General features: G+C 46.2%; 2 protein-coding genes across 4 annotated transcripts in view; both read left to right on the top strand.

Annotated features, from left to right (window-relative positions):
* EHBP1 (EH domain binding protein 1) overlaps window positions 1-9,196 on the top strand; it is a 529,253-nt gene extending 520,057 nt beyond the window's left edge. For all 3 annotated transcript variants that reach the window (XM_006862974.1, XM_006862972.1, XM_006862973.1), the window contains 4 exons: window positions 172-271; window positions 1,501-1,574; window positions 7,784-7,898; window positions 8,128-9,196. In XM_006862974.1, the coding sequence (XP_006863036.1) occupies window positions 172-271; window positions 1,501-1,574; window positions 7,784-7,898; window positions 8,128-8,218 (380 nt within the window). In that variant the 3' untranslated portion in view covers window positions 8,219-9,196. The remainder of the gene's footprint in view (window positions 1-171; window positions 272-1,500; window positions 1,575-7,783; window positions 7,899-8,127) is intronic.
* Window positions 9,197-15,642: 6,446 nt separating this feature from the next.
* OTX1 (orthodenticle homeobox 1) lies at window positions 15,643-19,023 on the top strand. Its single transcript, XM_006862970.1, has 3 exons — window positions 15,643-15,739; window positions 16,647-16,798; window positions 18,205-19,023. Exons 1-3 carry the CDS (start codon window positions 15,643-15,645, stop codon window positions 19,021-19,023), a joined length of 1,068 nt encoding a protein of 355 aa, XP_006863032.1.
* The last annotated feature ends 1,702 nt before the right edge of the window (window positions 19,024-20,725 follow it).

Below are 20,725 nucleotides of genomic sequence, written 5' to 3'. Positions count from 1 at the left end.
GTTTTAAAATACTGATTTTTTCTTTCAGGCCTTGGATTTTAATCTTATGTTATTATAACATGTACTGTTGGGGCAGCTAAAATGATATTTTTATATTAAAAAATTTGTACTAAACTATTATTTGACTTGTAAAATATCACATAATAATAGATAAATCTTCCTGAATTATAGGAAGGAACACAGAAGAAGAAGAAGCAATGATGCAGGAATGGTTTATGTTAGTTAATAAAAAAAATGCCTTAATAAGGAGAATGAACCAGCTCTCTCTTCTGTAAGTACTTATCATTATGCTTGTTGGCCCTACAACAAATCGATGAATCTTAAGACTTTTTGCTAATTGCTTTCTTTGAGGCTTCATATTTGTTAGGCCTAATTTTTTTCTTTCCTCAGGTATTGTAGTATACTTTTTATAAAAATAACTATAATATACAGTTGATTTTTATCTGAACTGTAAGAATATTTCATTGAAATAATTACACATAGAAAAAAAATGTGTTTATTATACAGAAATCCAAGGAATATAAAAAGGTTTCTATCTAAAAAATAAACCATTTTTGGACAAGAAACTATTGGTTTATATTGAAGGCTAGAAAGGCTGAGATATAAAACTGAAGTCCATTTATCACTAAATTGTAAATTTAAGAATAAATAACTCTTCCTGAGGCCTAACTTACGTTTGTGTTCTTCTGGTGTTGTGAGCCTAAATTTTGGAATAAAAGATTAATGATTTAAATAGACGTGACCTTTTTGCCATTGCAAGACTGACAATAAAATGGAGCCTAGACCAACTGTAAGTGTTCTTCATCTTTCACATTTAGTTCACTCTAGGACTAACTACAGCAGGGGCAGCAGCAGTAGTCTCAAGCGTAACAACAGTGAGGACAGCGCAGGGCAGGGCAGGGTTTCCTTCTGTTGTGCCTAGGGTCGCTATCATCAGTAGGACTTTTTGCTTGTTCCTCTCTGCTCACTAGCAATGCTCTTACAGTATGCCACCTAGTGTGGGAATTAGCAGACTTGCATGTTTTATTTTAGTGAGGAACTATTTTTATAATTTCTGCTACTCCTGAAGTTGATGAAAGAGTTTGGCAGAAGCACAAAACTTGAGATATTTAATTGTCTCTATATTAAATTTGCACTGGCACTTTCGTGTGTCTTATCACATGAAGTTTTGGACAAAAGAATATATGTTATGAATTAGAAAAATAATTTACATAAGAATCTTATACCTGGCACTTAATATAAGTAAGCATTGAAGAGTGAGACTACTTTTCTACAGATTAAAATATACTTATGTGTAATTCAGAACTGAAGGAGGAAAATAACAGCAGTAAATATTCTACCTGAGGAAGGTTTTAGATTTGTGTATCGCTTATTTGGAGTAGCTTAAAGTTAAAGAGAAAAGTCGGTTGTGAGTCCTAAAATCAATGTAACCTAAAGGTTCTTTTAAGTGTCTAATGATTTAGTAATTAGCATATTGATGAACTTTTGCAATTTGCCTAGGGAAAAAGAACATGATTTAGAACGAAGGTATGAGTTGCTGAACCGGGAATTGCGTGCAATGCTAGCCATTGAAGGTAAGAAATGCTAAGGTGGGTGAAGTATGAAAGGTGCCAGTTGTCAAACACATTTAAAGAGTGTAGTACACATCTGGTCTCCCCAGGTCTTGTCTGACTAGGGACCTACAGGAATTGCAAATGAGAGCTTTAGAGGCAGAAGCAGTAGCCATATAAATCTAAGCACCCTAATTCAGCTACATAATCATTACATTTCCTATTAAGCACAAAATTATCTTAATTTTTGGTTCAGTAAGTTTAAATGTTCATAAAATGGAAAATATAAAGAATTAGGGGATTTAATTACATTTTACTTATATGTAATTTAAAGCTGTTTCGACTCGGAGATTTGAAAAAGCTTTATCATTTTGATTTGACACAGACTCTAAATTTTACCTTAATATTTCAGTGATGTCAACATTGAGATTAGTCACCAGCAAGTCCACTATAGTTCTTAAGATTATAACTCCTATTAAGTGAATATTCAGACAAAGATTGATGTAGGAGATAAATGAAATACTTTCACACATTTCATAAAGCTTTCAAGTGAATTATATAGTAATTCTAAACATAGTTCATAATATCAGTAAACGTCAGCTAGTTTAACTAAGGAATTTCTTACATATAATTATAGTTTTTAAAATTCTGGGGTGTTTTATAATACTGTTCTCTCTATACCTCTTAGTTGAAAATGTCTTATAGTTCAAAGATGTCTGCTTAAAAGCTAATCCTTTGGGCTCTATAAAATGGACCTTTTGTCTAATCAATGCAAATTGATTTTCCTATTCTACATTGACCTCTTAACCCATTGACTGTCCATGGTAATTTTGTTCCTCACCTGATAAGGTAGCCCTGATCCACAATAAGTCAATTTTAATTAGTTTTGAAACTAGAAATTTGGGTTTGTAAGGGAAAACCAAAGTGAAGCCTTATGTTTTAAAAATATTTTAATAAACATGATTACCTAGTTTTATGCATTTATAGAAGCTTTAGCTTTACTTTTATATTCATAATCTCAGTTTATAAAAATAACTGATAGCATTTATATGTTCTCATTTAGAAATCAGATTTACTTTATAAGGCTTTATGTAACTAATATCTTATAAGGGCTATCCAAATATATCATCGTATACCTTTGACACTGGCTATAAAATATGTCAAAATTGTTTAAGATGTTCTATGAAACTTGTCATTGAAATAAAGAACACCAGAATGCTTAATGTTGTTTTTCTTCTTGGTAAAATTTCTGTAGTCATGGTGTGGTCTGTAAAAGAAAGTGGAAGGCTAAATAGTCCATTGAACAGTAGATACAGTAAATACTGTACTCATTATACATTCTAATCTTTATATATTCATAATACATTATACTCCCCAGAGTATTCTTTAAATGTTTTATGTATAATAAATTAAATAGTCCCTAGAATACAGTTTGATACAACACAGTTAACTTTTAAGGCAGATATTGATTTAGTATTTTTACCAAATACCAATCGAAAACGGAGATCCACGGTACATGTAAAAAGATCCCAGTCTCACTGGCAATCCTATCCCTGTATACCAGATTTACAATTTTAAATAATCAAACATTTTTATGTACCTGATCTTCTTGTTCAGATGGAAAACCAATAGAAAAGGTTTTTTGTTGTTGTTGTTCTTGTATTATTTAAAATAAGAGGAGTTAAAAAGGCTTTTTTTTTTAAAGCACCTTTGATGCAATTGTTAGTAGTTTTTGGTGTGGGGTTGTTTTGTTTTATTAATTAGTACCATTGTTCCATATGTGACTCTGCCTTAAATCTCTCAGCCAGTTTCAGTTGCTGGTTGAGGAAAGGAGCAGCCTGTTGATTACAGATAAAGACACTTTCTTGGAGAAAGGCCTGCCCTACTAGCCTGGGCTGAGCTACAGAGGGACCTTGCGAAGATAGTGTCATCTGAGCCAACCCTCAGAATGGACACACATGCAGTTGAATAGCCTTTGGGTGTGTTAAAACATCGCAGTAAAACACATGAATAGGCAACAACAGTTGATTTTGTTTTGTTTTCCTTTGTTTTAAGGGCCATTTCTCTTTTCCCATCCTTTCCACTTCAGTAAGATAGTTATAGTAGAAAAAAAAAAAGGAAGTCTTCTCCAATAAATTTGCTGCTGAAACCATTCATCATGAGAAAAGTACAGAATTTTAATAACCATAGCACATTGAGAAAAATATTAGCAGCTTGGTTTTAAAGCAAAAAATTATATTCAACATGTCTATTCTTCTGAGAATTTCATAATCGCCTTGGCCTGTTTTTACCTCTTTATTTGTTTTTACCCCTGAGATGTTTTTCATAGCCAGAGTTTTCACTCTGCTGAACTAAGTTATAGGATCCCTCAAGCTAACAAGCACCTTTTAGATACTTTTCCTATAGTTGTTTTTGTTCCAGATTACTTAGTCCCCCGTTAGGAAAGATAAATTCATTTCTGCACACATTGGTGTGGGCTTGTAGAAAGTGCTGTGTTCATTTTCTGCGCAAGAAATGGATCTTCTCTGTGATTTTGTACATCTTGATTTATTCTTGGCTTAGTTTGAAGTGGGTGCTCTTTTAAAAGGATTTATGCATAGGTTCACTATTTTTGTAGTTATGGTTTATATGATAAGCTTTTTATATTTAAAATCAATATGTAATCCTGTGGAGGAGCTTATCCCCTAAAACCCCATTTGTAAATCTATTTTAGCTTTGTTACACAGCACAGCCACAGTCTCCCAAAGATTGATTAGGTGCAGCGGTAGAATCCTATCAAATGGCCTGCTCTGATGATGATGCAAACTCTTTCAGGATTGCTAGTTGACTGGAACTAAAGATAAGGCTTGACTGCAATCCCCCAATGTGCTCTTTACAAAACTAGTGTTAATTTTCATCAAAGTGCCAAGCTTATTCATAGTGGCAAGGTGCTACAAGAACTTTAGGTCCTTTCTATTAAAGTGTTTATAGGTATTTCTCTTGCCCTTTTTCAAGGTAATTATCAACTTCAGCAAATAAGCTAAATCGAAGAATGAGTGATTGGTCCTATATATAAAAAGTTTTTTTTTAATTAACAAAACAGCTCGGTGCAGATAGATATAAACAGATCTCTTTATTTCAACACATTGGCTCAAACGCAATATCAAAACTTAATCCTATTTGTTGCTAGAGGATATAGCTTTTATAGCAAAAGTACACTGGAATCTTGAAATTATCAGGAGTCATATTTTCGTCTGTCCAAGCCAAAGTCATTGTAGCTAGCTAGCTGTGACTGGTGTTATAGGTGAATAATCCTTCCTTAAAATGCATAACAGGTAACACAAATTTAATACATCTTTTAAAACATGCTATTGCATCTAGGTGAAGCTTCTTAAAAGGGGATTTTTTAAATTTAGGACTCAACATACAACTTGAATCTTAATCCGTTTTAATGTAATACTAAATTTGGTTTTGTTAAGAAAATCAAAAGTTTATTTAATTTCCCAAATTACCACCCAAATATATGTGAATTATATAATGTATTTTCGCTGAGAAAGCTAATGCAAAAAATAAGTTGTTTTGTGAGAGTAACATTCACTCACTGCACATAGCTATTTCTTGGACAATTGATGAATAATTCATAAACAAATATGAATATAGTAATGACAGAATTAATATGAAAAATATGTTTATGCTAAAACACTTTAAATTTTAATTTCAGTTAAATTTGACTCAAATAATGAAAATGACCTAAATATTCTTAATTTACAATGTTTTGTTATGAGAAATGTCATTATTAAGCTAGGAAAAGATTATTAATTAAAAATTATTAGAAAGTTCAGTTAATAAGATAAAATCATTTTTCTCCTATCCATATGGCTAAACTTCTAATTTTTCCATAGTAAATAAATTCTTACATTTCTAATTATTAATTAAAAGCTTTGAAGTAGTTGTCAACTTCAGATTTACCAATAATTTAATTAAGAATTTATGTGTCTATTGCATTTCATTCATGCTATATGGTTAAAATTATGTTGAGAAAAATTATCATTTTTCAATTGAGTTATTCTTTTAAGTGCAAAGTAGAGATTTGTTTTGATAAAATAAAATTGACAAGACTCTTATAATACTTTGAAAATAAAGCATTATAAATCAAAGCTTATGATCATAATGACTTCTTGGGGGTTGGAAATAGAAAGCTTGTTATTCATCAAAACAGATCATCTTAAAAACCATCACATTTAGTTACAAATCTTTAAAAAATATAGCAGGTTTTCCTCTGAGTTAGATTTGTAGACCTACAGTTACCCAAAATTAGACTAGCTGACCTTTCAAATCTTTCCAACCTGAAGAGCTTGTTAATTTATCTGCTCTATAGAATGAAGCTGATGAAGTGCACAAGAACCAGATAAGAAACATTTTCAGTATTCCTGACATCATTTTCACTTAAATCCAAATAATAAAATAGGGAGAGATTCAGCTTCTCTTAAATTTTATTTTTTGTTACTATTTTTACAATTCTAGAGGAAAATAAACTTTCCATAGTAAGTTTTCTTTACTCGTCTCCATGCATTTGAATATTTCACTTCCTCTTAATGAAAATGTAATGGTGATCAGTTATTTAATGTATTTGTTAGTGTGATGTTTTGTAGGTAGCCAGTATGTGGCATGTTTTATTTATATGTAGATAATATATTTATTTGATTTTATAAGTTAAACAAATAGTGAGAAAAATGAACACATTGTTCTAGGTTTTTGTTGTTATTCTCCTGCTATTCTAACCTTTATTGCATGATGATGCATCTAATTTTTAATTTGTAAATACGAGATAGAATTCCCTCTAGCACCATTTGCTTTCCTAAAGCTGCTGAGCAGTTTGCTGTTGTGAATAAATTTTGCTTTGGAGGGGGTGGGGGGGGGATTTGAACCAGCACATTCTTCTGTGGTTTGTGAAGATTCACATGGTAACCAGTGGTGTGCATTGTTAGGTTTATCTGAATAAGCACCAGCCATGTGAGTTTTAACATGATTGCCCAGGGCAATCGAGAGAGAAGAGAGAAACCCGAAAGGATTGCACTCTCCTGTGTTTTTTTGGAAAGTCCACTTACTGGGGGAGGGTACGGGAGGGACACTGCATGAGTCAATGGCTATTTTTTTTTTTTTTTTTTTAAGCTGGTGTCCTGTTTCCCTCTAGGTCCTCATTTGTTCTGGTATCTGCTTCATCATCTACTTCTTCTTTTCATTGTTTACCTTCCTAATGAGGGAGGCGGGGTAGACTGGGGGTTGATTGACAGCTACAAGCCCTTACAGTCTGGCCAAAGAGCAGTTGGCTTTGGTTTCAAAAGTGCTTTAAATGTTCGGTTTGGTCCTATTTCTATTAAATGAAGCTACTGCTCATCTTAAGGAAATTACCAGACCAGCAAAGCTTAGGAAATATATTATTGGGGCCTAAACCTTCGGAAAACTGCCCGCACCCATGGAAAGAGTAGTACCCATCGGATTTTCCAAACCTTTAACATGGGGTTTCAAAAAGAAAAATGTAATTTTCCCTTTGCAAAAGTGCTTTGATTTCAAACCATCCAGCAAATCTCTCCAAAAGAAAACTGGCTGTGATACCAATGCGATCGAGAGCTGCAGTGTAATATTGCAGAGCAAATTTATTTTTTACTTCAAAGAAAAATGCTAATTAGCCGATTCACTACTTTTAAAGTTATTGTGAAGCATATGGCGCCCAGTGTGAGATACATCCAACTGCTAAAATAGAGCGAAGAGGAAATTAGCGAAGAATGGGCTGTTTGGGTGAGAGTGGGGGTGGGGAGGAGGCTAGGTTCTCAAGCAGATTCTCTAGCCTTTTCTGAATGATTTTATCGCCCTTCTCGGCTTCCCGCCTCCTGATTTACCCACTTCCCCCACCTCCTACCGCCCAGCCAACTTCTTCTGGGTTCTAGGTGCCCTCCCCCACTTAGGCTGGACTCAGGTGCACACCTCCCATCCCGCCACCCAGCTCACACCTGGCCTCTTGTTCAGGTCCCTGCCCTGTCACAGCCATTTCCGTCCGCAGGAAATATTTAGAAAGTGGGGTTTTAGGGGTGTAATCCTCATCTTGATGGTCAAACTCCCCAGAACGCAGTAGCTAATGGTTCTATAATGTGGTTTGGCGAGAAATACTGGGACATTGAAAAAGGCGGGAAGGTGCTGGGGAACGAGTATGATGAGACCCTGCTGGTGGGTAACGAGCCTCCCATCCTCTGCAGACTGGCAGAAGACGGAGGCCCAGAAGCGACGAGAACAGCTCCTGCTGGATGAGCTGGTGATCTTGGTGAACAAGCGCGACGCGCTCGTCAGGGACCTGGATGCACAGGAGAAGCAGTGAGTGGGCTGTGGGATCTGGTTGGAGGCTCGGCCACATGCCGAGCAGCAGCGAAGTTTGTGGGAAGTTCAGTCCAGAGGTATTGGGCCGGCAGGGGCAGCCTTCCGCTGGACTCGAGTTCCCCATTTCTGCAGGGACTCCAATGCAGGGTGAGGGGGGGGAGCACTGCTCTGCCCTCCACGAAGGAAAAATAATTTTTTGTTTGTTTCCTGTTTGTCTGACTTCCAGGGCCGAAGAAGAAGATGAGCATTTGGAGCGAACTCTAGAGCAAAACAAAGGCAAGATGGCCAAGAAAGAAGAGAAATGTGTTCTTCAGTAGGGCCAGACCAGAATCTCTCCCAGTATTTAAGTGGTCTTGGGTCCCCAGATCAGAAAAAGTCAAACTCATTGTTGATTTAAAACTTTTAACTTTTTTTTTTTTAAACCACCGACCACCCCTTCTTCTCTCCTGCCTTTCTAGATAATATACAGAACTCCAAAATAGCTTTGTTTCAGGATTTGTTTGTGAAGTAATCATTTCCTTTAAATCATGTGAAATGAATTTGCACAGACAATCTTGTGAGTGAATGGTATTAGGGTGTTCAAGAAACTGTTCATAGAAGGAAAAGCACCATTTCCCTCATTATTTTCCCTCATTTTTTTATGGGAGGGAAATTTGGAAAACATTTTTCGTTGTTGTTGTTTTTAATAGCATAATGATGGTGGGAGGGGGGTAACAGAGGGTATCAGAAAAATGTCATGAATGATTTTTTTTTCCAGTCCTGCCATATGTAACACTTAATCTGCTTACCTAAAATTTATAGTTAGATCATACACAACCTACTTACTAAACTGTTCTATTTACCAGTGGGGCTTTCTGCACTTGTTCTGCATTTCACTGTAAGGATAATAGTGTCCCTCTTCTGCTAGCCTCCAAGGATTGTCCTTAAAGATAGTGTGAGACAAGTCTTGTGATTTAGAGGTGAGGTGTGAGGATGGGACCAATTGTCATACATCAGTTTACAAAGACAGTTTTATCATTTGAGAATGCGCCATCTTTTTCTCTGGATAATTATTTATTACATCTAGCTTGGTTCCTACATTTTTATTGGGTCTCAACATTGGCTCAAGAATGCTGTTAATATTTATTCTGTATTGATAGAAGTCTGTCTTGCCATTATGAGTAAATCTATCAATTAATAATATTTTCTTCTCTATCATAGCGCTGTCATTTTGTTTTGTGAAAATGGTTATCTGTTTATTTATTACTGAGTCATATATAAATTTTCAATAAAAGCAGAAACTTTCTTACCTTAAACAGTGTGCTCCTTTCTTCCAATGAAAACTTGACACTTTGGTTTGAGTGGAAGTTTATGTATCCATAAGACTTTTCATGTGGAAAACAATCCTTTGAAAAGTAGTGCAGTCAGTATTTGGAACTGAGTAAGTTGACTCTATCCCAAAGGGGCCCTGCTGACACAAGAATTGGAATTGAACAGCAAATAGTCACATTTTCTTAAGCAGTGTAAACTATCATCCATAAAAAGGGTCATTTCTTTTAAGAAAGATTCCACATCACTGCAAAAATGCTAATATCTTCATAAATTTCTACATTATTACTTGTTACAGTAATATACTCACTTAGCTATATCTTCTGATAAATCCACAATCTAGGCTCAGGTAAAATAAAGTTATTATTGGGGAAGTGAGTCATAGTGTGTACAGATGTATGTGTATGAAATGAGAGAAAGGGAACTTTTAACAAGAAGTTCCAGGCTACATGAAAAAAAAAAAAAAGAAAGTGATTTTATGGTAGTTTCCAGTCACTCCTACAGACATCCCAAACAAAGAAAGCTCGTTCAACAAGTCTGGATATTTAAACAGTCCATTAGCCTTTAGTCTAAATATATATGTATGTATGTGTATATGTGTTTATATATATACACACCCACACATATAATGTACACATACATACATACACAACTCACAAACTGTAGTCTCCATCAAAATGATAAAATTCCTTTGCTTTTTAGTTAAAGTTTTTGAAAAGTTACGGGAACTCAGTAAAATTAGGTATTTGCCCTTTTTATTCAAGCGAGAAAGCTGAACGAGCTGGAGAAAGCTCTGGGAAACCCATTCTAACTAACCCCAAGGAAGGACGCCACATGGAAATCGCCTGACCAGAGCTGCTGGGGCTTGGGCGGCCTGTGTCACCCACTCGATTTACTACGGATTAGGGTACCATTCCCTCCTGAGGGACCTCACCGAGAGGCGTCCCCTTAGCCACACTGGCCCTGCCAAAACTGGCCTCACCATAAATTTGCTAGGGTGGTCAGGGCCAGCGAGTGCAACCGTTCCTGGCCCCTCTTGACTGGGTCCTGAGCCTCCCAGGGATTCCATTTGGGCTACTTAGTGGCACCCGCACGCCCCGCAGTGGCGGCAGAGAGCGGACCCTTAATCTGTGGGGTCAAGGACCCCATGAGAGCACGAGGTCCCGATTTCGTTGTGTCAGGTCTGGTGCCGGCTTTGGGCTACGGGCGTGGACCCAGAACCGAGAGGGGTTGGGAGCCCGAAAGCCCGCTTCGTGGGTAGAAAGGCTCTGGGCCGGCAGGTCGCCGCAGAGGAGGAACGTTGGTGGACTACCTTGGGTACAGCCAGCAGGCCGATGTGGAATTTTTGCTCCTGGCCTGGATCCCTCGGGCCCTAGAGCCAAACCCTTCCGCATGTTCCAAGTGTCCACCAGAGCCTAGAGGGGCCTCGAAGTCGCCTGGTGAGGGATTCGGGCCTTGGGGCCCAGTTTCCTTGCCCCCCTCCCAGGCCCATGGGCCTTGAATTGGGTTCCCTCCGTCTTCCCCTCTCTTCGATGCTGGAATGATCGCAGGTTCTGGCCCAGAATTTCCCACCTGGACATTTGCCTAGCGACGGCCGCCTCAGTCCTCTGCATCGTATACAGGAAACTTTCATCTGTCTGTCTCTCCTATTCCACTCTCCTCCCTCTCCCCTCTCCTCTCTCTCTTTTTCTTCTCTTAATCCCGGGGTTTTAAGGGCTGAGCATTAAGAAAATTCGCCTGCAATTTAGGATTAGATAAATACTCTCATTAGAAAAAAAAAAAAAATCCTTGCTACTTGATACCTCTCGACTTCCCCGAAACCAGTGGCAGCATCTGGAGTCGAGCATGCAGAGTTACCGTGCCGCTGGCCCTGGGGACCGCTCTGGTACATTCCAGAGCGCACGGCCTCCCCACCGTGCCGCGCCGGTCCTGGACCGAGACTACAGCTGCAGGCGAAACAGGGCCGGGAGGAGGCAGGAGGCCGAAATGTTGCGGTTCTGGGGCAAGAGCACACACCATGGCGCGGGCGGGCCAATCTGGACATACAGAGCGCAGGCCGGGATGGCAGTTTAGGGTTACGGATGCAGACGCCGGCCGGCGCGCGTTCCAGGACGTTCGCACACTTCCCTCCCCTGAAACTAGTGAGCTCCAGGCGGCTCCTGGCCCCGGAACTGGAGGCAGGGATGTCTTTCGATTCATTCTTTAAGCCTCAGCACCATCTCAGGGGCTCCAAGACGCGGACTGCTGACCGCTGGCCGCTGGGACTGTTGTCGGCGGGGGCCTGTGGGAGCCTGAGGTGTGTCCGGACCAGGGCCAACGCTGCGCTCTGCGCAGTTTCTTTTCCTGTAAAGCTCCCCCCCTCCTCATGTTTTTTCCCTTTCCTCTCGTTCTTTTATTCTACTTTCTCTCTTTCTCTCCCTTTTGTGAATGGGCAGCGGCGTCTTTGTTCTGGAGAGAAGCGCCCGTGTCGCTGACTTTTGTGAACCAGAGAAGGATCTTGTAAAACCTCCTTTTCTCCTTCGTACTCCCCCAGTTCCACCCCTCCTTCGCTGCGCCTTTGATTAGATGTTCCCTCATCGTAAAAAAAAAAAAATGTAATTTCGTTGGTCTGGCGGCCACTTTCTTTGAACATTAGCTCGCTTTCAGCTCCAACTTCAATTAGAAGGAGTTGATTTTGAGAGATCAACAAAAGAACCGACCAAAGCCTTATTAAAGGTCCTAAGAAGATCTCCCGGGTTCTTTGAGAAGCAGTTAAGAAACAGTATGCCCTCCATCATATTCTGTTACCGTATTTTATTCGAACTCCAAACGAAAGTGTCGCTTGGGGGGAGGGGGAAGCACTTGGATGAACTGCAGCCCCGGCCCTTTTTTTGTCTGCTGGCTGCCCCTTCCTCTTCCTTCTCGCCAGCGCCCGACCCCACCACCCGGACCGCGCTGGCTGTCCCACCGCGATGCGCAGATCGGCTCTTTGACTCACTTATTTCTCTTCAAACTTTTCACTCTGCATGTTGGAGTGGGCGGATTAGAAAGCAAAGGGTAGCTTCTCGAAAGGAGTAAAGTCCTGCCGAATATTCCGAAGAGCTGCTACTTAAAAGAACTGGCTTGCTCTGGGCTGGGAAAACACTCAACTCCCCCCCCCGCCCGCCACCCCCCTTCCGCTTTGAAAAGTCTACCAAGGTGGACATGTTTGAGAAGTTTGTTCAACTGGGAAATGGGCTTCGCTAATACGAACAATCCGGGGGAAACGCCTCTAGGAGGCTACTTCTGCGTCATGGGGGAAATAAATTGAGGCTAAGGGCCTGTGGCCACGTTTCCCACAAGAGTACCCATGTTAGATGAAAATGGGAAAGAAGTGAGAAACTTAGTGAGAAAGAGAAAGTTTCGATTCATTAGAGGAGTTACATGTATGTTGGGCGGGGAGGGATGCTGGGCTCCAACGTTTCAGAAGAAGAGTTTAAGATCTAAAAACACCCTTAAGGGAGACCCGAAACACCGCGAAGCAGGTATGTTGCGGTGTTTCCCCGGCGGTGCCATTCCCCGGCCCCAAGAGTCCTGAGGCACCGAGAGGAGATCTGCACACTAGGAGCTGCTCTCACGCTCCGCAAAGTTGCCTGCGCTGGCACGAGTCGCCCGCGGCGTCCGTCTGCAGGTGACGGCGCTGGCGCTGGGAAGGAGGCGCTGGGGCCCAAGACCCCGCGAGAGGGGCTGGGGGCCCGCGCTTCTCTAATCGGCGGCCCCTGAGTCCTCGCGCCTACACCAAGGCCGCGGAGCCCGGTGGGCGCGCGTGGGAGCGATGAAACCGGTTCTCCAGCACCTCGTCTCCTTGCCGCCACTCCCTCGCGAGCGCCGAGAGGGCGGGAGAAAGGCAGGAGAGAGGCGGGGGCCCCGAAACAGGCCCCGGGACCCGCGCCCCTGAGCGGCTGGGACTCCGGCTGTGCGCTCGCCTCCCTCGCCTAACTCTGCTCGGCTTTTGGCAGCCGAGTCCTGGAGTTAGCGCGCGGTCGGGGCGGGGCGGCCGGGAGGGGAGGGCGGGGCGCAGGGGGCGGGGGAGGGCGGGGGCGGGGGCGCGCGGAGGTAACCTTCGGCTCGAGCTGCCATTGCCCGGCTCCCTGTCACTCAGTCCAAGCTGGGCCCAGGATTGGCGGCCCAACCCCGTTACGCACTCGCCTCGCGTTCACATACTCGGGGAGGGCAGTAGAAAGGTGATCAATCTTCATCAGGCTACATTTCCAATCACCTAAACAACCGAGCAAGACAAGCCACTCCGACAAGGTAAATCGCTTGATTTATTTAGTTTGCAAAGTGCCTCTGCAAGACTTCCCCAGCCCCACCACCTCCGTGCTGCCCTAGGAGTGCAGCGGCAGCGACCAGCCTCCTTCCAACTCTGCTCTGTGTACTCCCTCCCCTCCCCCTTTGCAGCCCCTCGGTGCGATCCCCGCAGAGCCTGGATCTTAGGAGCGTGTGGGGTTTTGCAAACAAAGTGTCTGTGCAATAAAATGTAACCTGGAGCGAAACACATAAAGCCCCTGGGAGAGAAGAAAGAGATGGGAAGAGTGAAGTTGGGAAAAGAAACAAATCAGGGGTCCTAGACCAGCCGCGCCCAGTCCGGCGGGTAATTCCTGCGCCCCTCTGTTTTGCAGGTTGGCTGCCCAGCGGGTCTCGGTGAGGGCACGAGGTAGATGGTGAGCGGCCGCGGCAGCTGAGGGCAGGTAAGGAGACAACCAGGGGACTCCCGGGATACGAGAAGCGCGTCGGGTGCTCTGGCGTCCCTTTCCTCAGTTGGGTCCGGGTTTACACTGGTCTCAGGCTGGGGGGGATGGGGCGGAGCCGTGAGACCGTCTTGGCGCCCCTGTAGGTGAGCGGAGGGCCCCAGAGCGCGGCTACAGTCCTGTGCTCCATCTCCCCCCTCACCACCCTATCCCCCGCCTCCTCCGAAGTCAGTGAGCTGAAGTGTTAAGTTTGGTGAAAGTCCGATGAAAGTCCGAAAAGACTGCTGCAGCCTAACAGAACCGTCCGGGCTGAAGTCCCGTTCTCCCGCGGCCCAAGAACCCAAAGCTGTTTTCCTCCTTCTCTCCTTCCCTGCAAGCCCTGCAAACCAAGGGTCCCGGAGGACGAGGGCTTCTTTGGCTCAAACTTCTCTCGCTGAACTTCCTAGTCCAGCTCTCAAGGCCTGCTTTACAGAGTTCCCGCGAAGCGGGATAAAGCTACAGGGCCCCTGGGTCTTGTCCCATTCCCACCGCCATTTGCTGACCCCCAGGAGTAGCGCCTCAGGTTCCGGGCAACTGCGAAAGCGAGACTTCGACTTTCTCGTCAAGAGTAGCGCGGTCTACGCCTCTGAGGCCTAGTTCTTTAGTTTCGATCAGATCCTGGAGCCGCGGGGTACAGGGCGTAGGATAGGCAGGGGGGGCGAGGGGCGTACGAGACTAGCTAAACCCAAGTCTCCCAATTCCCCGAGGCCCTTTGGAGCACTGAGCCGGGTCACCTTTGAGCCCTAGCCCGGTTCCCATTGTCTGTAGCCAGGACCCGGCAGAAGGAAGGCCCGGCCCGCGCTTCTGAAGAAGGGCGCGAGGCCGCAGCAGAGGCACCTGCGACCTCTGGCCGCCTCTTGGACCCACCACCACTACAGTGTCCCCCACCCTTGTATCTTCTGGCCGCATCAGCCACACCTGGGTGGGTAACTGCGGTTGAGTTGTGGTGGGATTTCAGGGGAGCGATCTTTCAGCGCCTGGGAACAGAGGTCAGCTAGAGGGGTGGCTGGGGTTTCCACAGCTGCGGAAACCTTTGGAGGAACCAAGTCTTTCAAGTGGGCTATGCGACTCGGAGAGGCCAGGGAAGGCTAGCTCTCCGCAGTGCTTCACCTTGGCCCTCTGGAGTCTCTCTACCTTTTCGTCCAGCTTTGAAAACATTAGAAACAAAGCAGTCTAGTCCTCATGCTCCGGGCAGCCCGAAGTCGGGGAACTGAGTGAACGTTTGCTTGTTGAGCTGAAGGCTGGCTCCCGTCGGACTGAAAATTTTGCTTAGACTTGAGACTCCTCTTTCGGTCTTCTGGACTTAGAGCTCCGGCTTGACAGCTTCTCAGCCTGGCCTAGTTTTTAGCCTTTCCTCACTCCCAGTACCGCTCTACGAGTGTCTTTCCCCCAAACCCTAGAGAAGCAGTAAGGATCCAGAAAAGTTTATTTTTCGAAAAGAGCGTGGTTTCTGGGCTTAGGCCTTATGAAGTCGAGTTGACCTTGGCCTTGTGCAGTCCCGAGACTACTGACTTCAAACGCTATCTGGGAGCTGGGTCGTTCCGATTGACGGTTTCCATGTCGTGTCTCCATAGGCCGGGGCCCCCGGGACGAAACAGCTCGAAGAACTGCGCGGTGGGAACCCCGCACCGCGCCAGGCCCCCGACCTCCTGGATCCGTCGGGGCGCCTCCACCCGGCTGTTAGCATGATGTCTTACCTCAAACAACCCCCATATGGCATGAATGGGCTGGGCCTAGCTGGGCCGGCCATGGACCTGCTGCACCCCTCCGTGGGCTATCCGGGTGAGCACCGGCCCTCCTGGCCCCCCAGCCTTGGCAAACGTTGGGGATCCCAAGTTTCTAAGATCTGTGCACAGATCTGTTGCGGAGCAGGCCTAGGAAGCCGGTTTCCTAGTCTGCTTACAATTCAAAGCCGGCTGAAGGCTCACACCAGAGAGTCATGGTGTGGGTGAGATGGATCCGGCAACGAAAACGTGTATTGTGTGCCCTTCCAATCTGGCCACGCGGACAACCTGCCTTCTGTAGTGCTCCCACTGCCTGCGCAGTGCGCATTTACCCCTGGATTCATAACCCTCGGGTGGCTGTTATTTTTGTGGATCGAATCACGTTTTTACCCCCAGCAATGAATGAGAATATCTGGAGTCTCGATAGGTTCTAATGGAGAGTTTGGCTTTAAGGCGTAACTTCGCTTATGGGATTCTGCAGGTTGAGCTGAGGGTGATTCTCCTTTCCAAATTAAATTGCACGCCCCTGGACCTGTGGCCTGTACTCACTCTTACATTGCTGAAGTGGAGTTTGATCAGAAAACTGGGTTCCTTTTCCAGCTCCCACTACTGAACCCCCATTTATTACCTTAGAAGGTGTTTTCAGATCGTATTTCTGTGCACCCCTACCCTACCCCCAGTCAGCCTGTGTTGGGAAAGGAGATGTTGAGGAGTGGAGTCACTAAATAGTGACTTCTTTTTTAACCTTTGGGAGACAGGGAGAGGACACAGCCCTGGCGCCTTGGAGCAACTTTTCTCCCACTTGTGGTCGGTCAGGCTCGCCCCTCTTGGAGAGTTTCTTTCACTCCGGGCTCGGCTTTTCCATACGACGGCCGGACTCTGGTACTGCTAGGGGCCTACCCGCGTTCTCTCGCGCGGGGCCGCGTGGCCACCGCTGACCGAGACGCCCCTTCGTGTCTTCGCAGCTACACCAAGGAAGCAGCGGCGGGAGCGCACTACCTTCACGCGTTCACAGCTGGACGTGCTCGAAGCGCTCTTCGCCAAGACTAGATACCCTGATATCTTCATGCGTGAGGAGGTGGCGCTCAAGATCAACCTGCCGGAGTCTAGAGTCCAGGTGTGCACATCCGAGGTTCCAAGAGTCAGAGTATGGCCAGGGGGGTGGGAGTGGGGGGTGGTCGGATAGGGCCAAGACCGATAAAGGTTTTCCAAGCCTGGCAGAGTGGTCGGTGTGGGGGCGGACTTACAGCCTGGGCAGCCTCAGACTCCCCCTAGCGCTGGGCCTAGGCCAGAAGAGGGGCAAAGCTAAATGAAACGGCTTTGAGCCCTGGATCGGGCTTCGGTATCTAAAGCCCTTTTTAGGACTGCAGAAGGTCGAGCGAAGCGCCCTAATGTAATGTGTCTAGTAGGTCCTGACACTTAACCCGACTTCTTCGGTTGCCCCAGGATTTAGCGATTTCCCTCGCCGGCCTGAATTCTGCCTGTGCCCTTGCCTTACATCTCCCGGATCTGGGAACTGGAAGGTCGGAGATTGACTTGGGAGGGCGCTCCGGGCGCAAAACGCGGCTGTGGGTTTTGCGAATTCTTTTTTTTGTGTTGAAACCAAACCCCATGTGGTTGAATCCATTTAGATTCATAGCGACCCTGTAGGACAGGGTAGAACTGCCCCCATAGGGTTTCCAAGGCTGTAGGTCTTTACGTGGAGCGTCTGGTGGGCTTGAACCTAGGACCCCACACTTAGCTACTGCATCATCAGTGCTCCTTTTGTGATGAAAAGACCCGTAAGATACTTTTCGAATTTTAACTCAGAACTCTCCTTAAGGGACTTTTATCTCGCCTTCTTTCCCTGGAGGCTCAAAAAAGGACCAGAAATGCAATGCTGTGTTCCGGGGCTCTCCAACAGGAAGGAGAGAGAACTTTATGGACTGACCGTCTCATTTGGTTTCCCACCTACATCCCAGAAGCTCAACGAAATTCCTTCCAGTCTTACTTCCCGAGTTCCCCTGAAAACTTCATTTGTTCCGTTTTCTCTGTCCTACTTCTGTTCTTACCCAAAATAGTCGCCTGCCAACTCCAGCGAAAGGGCCTAGCCACACTCTTGATGCCTGCCCTGTGTGTTTCTCGTCACTTGAGCTCTGTTCGTAGCAGACAGGTCCTCCAAGCATCCTTGGGGCGGAAGGGCAGGCCCCTATTGTGGGGTGTGGGAAGCAGCCAACAGCAGTTTGTCAGAAACTCTTACTGGACAGTATACGTCCTTCTCTGGGGCAGAATTGCATGGCGGTGGGATGCCGGCCACCCTCCCCGAGAGACAGTAGAGGAGGGGCTTTGAGAAAAGGATGGGGGCGGGTGGAGGAGCTGGGAACGTGGGCATAGCTTCTGGACGTCTGGGGGAGGGGAAGGACGGAGGCCTTGGTAGAGAGGGATGCGAGATCCTAGCCAAGGTGGTGGGTCCAAGGATGGGGCTCCACTCGGCCCGCCTCCCTCACCCTTCGTGACTCGTTTTCCCGCGCCCGCCCGCTGCAGGTGTGGTTCAAGAACCGCCGAGCCAAATGCCGGCAGCAGCAGCAGAGTGGGAGCGGGACCAAGAACCGCCCGGCCAAGAAGAAGTCTTCCCCGGTGCGGGAGAGCTCGGGCTCCGAAAGTAGCGGCCAATTCACGCCACCTGCTGTGTCCAGCTCCGCCTCATCCTCTAGCTCCGGGTCCAGCGCTTCCGCCAACCCAGCGGCTGCAGCAGCGGCGGGCCTGGGCGGGAACCCGGCGGTGGCAGCCGCGTCGTCACTGAGCACGCCGGCTGCCTCGTCCATCTGGAGCCCGGCCTCCATTTCGCCCGGCTCTGCGCCAGCGTCGGTGTCGGTGCCCGAGCCCCTAGCCGCGCCTAGCAACGCATCCTGTATGCAGCGCTCGGTAGCCGCAGGCGCCGCTTCGGCCGCGGCCTCCTATCCCATGTCCTACGGCCAGGGCGGCAGCTACAGTCAAGGGTACCCTGCGCCTTCCTCTTCCTACTTTGGCGGCGTGGACTGCAGCTCATACTTAGCTCCCATGCACTCACATCACCACCCGCACCAACTCAGCCCCATGGCACCCTCTTCGATGGCGGGCCACCATCACCACCACCCGCACGCACACCACCCGCTGAGCCAGTCATCAGGTCATCACCACCATCACCACCATCACCACCACCAGGGCTATGGCGGCTCCGGGCTCGCCTTCAATTCTGCTGACTGCTTGGATTACAAGGAGCCTGGGGCTGCCACTGCTTCCTCTGCCTGGAAACTCAATTTCAACTCGACCGATTGTCTGGACTATAAGGACCAAGCCTCGTGGCGGTTCCAGGTCTTGTGAGCCCATGAGTAGAAGGAAGAGAAGAAACGCAACTACCTGCGCCCTCTGTGGTCCCTGTCCTGTTGCTGCTGCTGCACCCTCCGCCTTTGCCTCGACTTCTCAAGATTTTCACGACCCCAAAAGATGCCCATTGCCTGCACTACTGCCCCCATCTTCTTGCCATTTGCTTGGGGGTGTGTGTGTGCAAACCCGCCCCTTCCTTGGAGGTGGATCCGGTGCTCGGCTTGGCTCAATGGTTCTAAGTGCTGGAGCTGCGTGTGTTTTCATCTCCACCCCCCCACCCCCACCTCCACCCCCACCCTCACCCTCACCCTCACCAAACTGCCTAAAGATCCCCTTCCAGTCTTTATGGACGGCTTTTATGTATGCACTTGCAGCCTCCGGAGGCTCTTCGTTCTAACCCACTGTTTGAGCCCAACACTTTTATTTATTCTTCTGGACGCTTGGAGTCACTAACTGGCGTGTTTATGCCCATTGGCGTGGTGTTTCTGCACCCACATACTACTCCAAATCCAAACAACCACTAAGTGTTTCTTGAAGACTGCCGCCCCTTCAGCTGCCCTGGGTCCCACTCCTCTCCTGCAGGCCAGAGCTTCCTCGCGTTTTCTCCTTCTGCTGGCTGGGATTCTTGGGGGCAAGGCCCGCGGGAGCGCGCTCTCAGCCTCCAAAGCGCAAGCCCGCGTCCAGCCCCGCCCTGCGCAGAGCTGGCTTGCGCTTTCGCCTCGGCGGAAACGCTGTGTATTGTCGGGTCCGTTCCAGGGACCACTTGTTAGTTGCTGTTGAGAACTGAGCATATCTCAAATCTTAGCGCCCAGGAAACAGAACTTTAAGATATATACAGTATACATATATATATATATATATACATATATAAAACAAAAGCAAAAAATATTTCCCCTGTCTCCCTCTCTCCCTTAAAAGATGGCGCTTTAACGTTTTCAATTGTTACAAAGCTGTTCCATTCTCTTCACACCTTCTCCCTCTGTGTATTTATTAAAGAGAATCGCTTGGTTCTGGGAAGCTGGGCGCGGAGGACTGGGAGAGCTCGGGAGTGTGGAGGTAAAAGCACTGAATCCTGGCACGTGGTGGGAGGTACGTTGGTTAGGGGCGACAGATCAAGCCCCTTTCCTGATGTAAGCACAGGGTCGCAGTTTGGCTTAGAGACCAAAACCAAAAGAAAACAACAAAAGTCAAAATACACGCATTATGATCAAACAAACAAACCCAGGCCACAAACCCCAGTTCCAATTCCTCGATCGGCCTTCTCTCTCTCTGAACAACCCTGTTTTGTCTAGTGAGTTTTTAGTGCACCTTCATTCTCCGAAATCTGTGGGGAGCCCGCGCGCCTATGTATCAGTTTTGGCTTTGGCCGCTTTGTCCAGTAGGTGGGAAAGTAATTTGTAAATTTGATTTGTCCGCTGTGAAGATCACAAATTACTTGTTGAAATGTAAGGCAGTACCCCCTCCTTCCTCTTTATCTACATTATTTCCTGAAAATAAATGCAAATTAACGAACGAATGATTTGTCAGTTACTCTTCTGATTCCAGCCCCAGGTCCTGGTCTGGAAGGAGGGAGGGAAACTCGCGCGTTAGTGACCCGCGTGAAGCTGAGGCCGAAAGACAGCGTGGGAGGACTTGACAAGAAGAGCCCCAAAACAACGTTTTGGGGAATGCCCTGTCCCTATCCGCGTGGCCTCTCCCC

Source organism: Chrysochloris asiatica, unplaced genomic scaffold (assembly GCF_000296735.1).
Source record: "Chrysochloris asiatica unplaced genomic scaffold, ChrAsi1.0 scaffold00052, whole genome shotgun sequence".
Taxonomy (NCBI): domain Eukaryota; kingdom Metazoa; phylum Chordata; class Mammalia; order Afrosoricida; family Chrysochloridae; genus Chrysochloris; species Chrysochloris asiatica.
The sequence above is the reverse complement of the archived record's forward strand: the minus strand, read 5'-3'. Positions and strand labels throughout refer to the sequence as shown.

What these genes read in the sequence shown, in the direction of transcription:
- OTX1 (XM_006862970.1), top strand. Translation starts at nt 15,643, where the DNA reads ATGATGTCTTACCTCAAACAACCCCCATATGGCATGAATGGGCTGGGC. An exon ending in CCCCTCCGTGGGCTATCCGG is followed by an intron (nt 15,740 to 16,646) that starts GTGAGCACCGGC and finishes GTGTCTTCGCAG; the next exon opens with CTACACCAAGGAAGCAGCGG. An exon ending in TGCCGGAGTCTAGAGTCCAG is followed by an intron (nt 16,799 to 18,204) that starts GTGTGCACATCC and finishes CGCCCGCTGCAG; the next exon opens with GTGTGGTTCAAGAACCGCCG.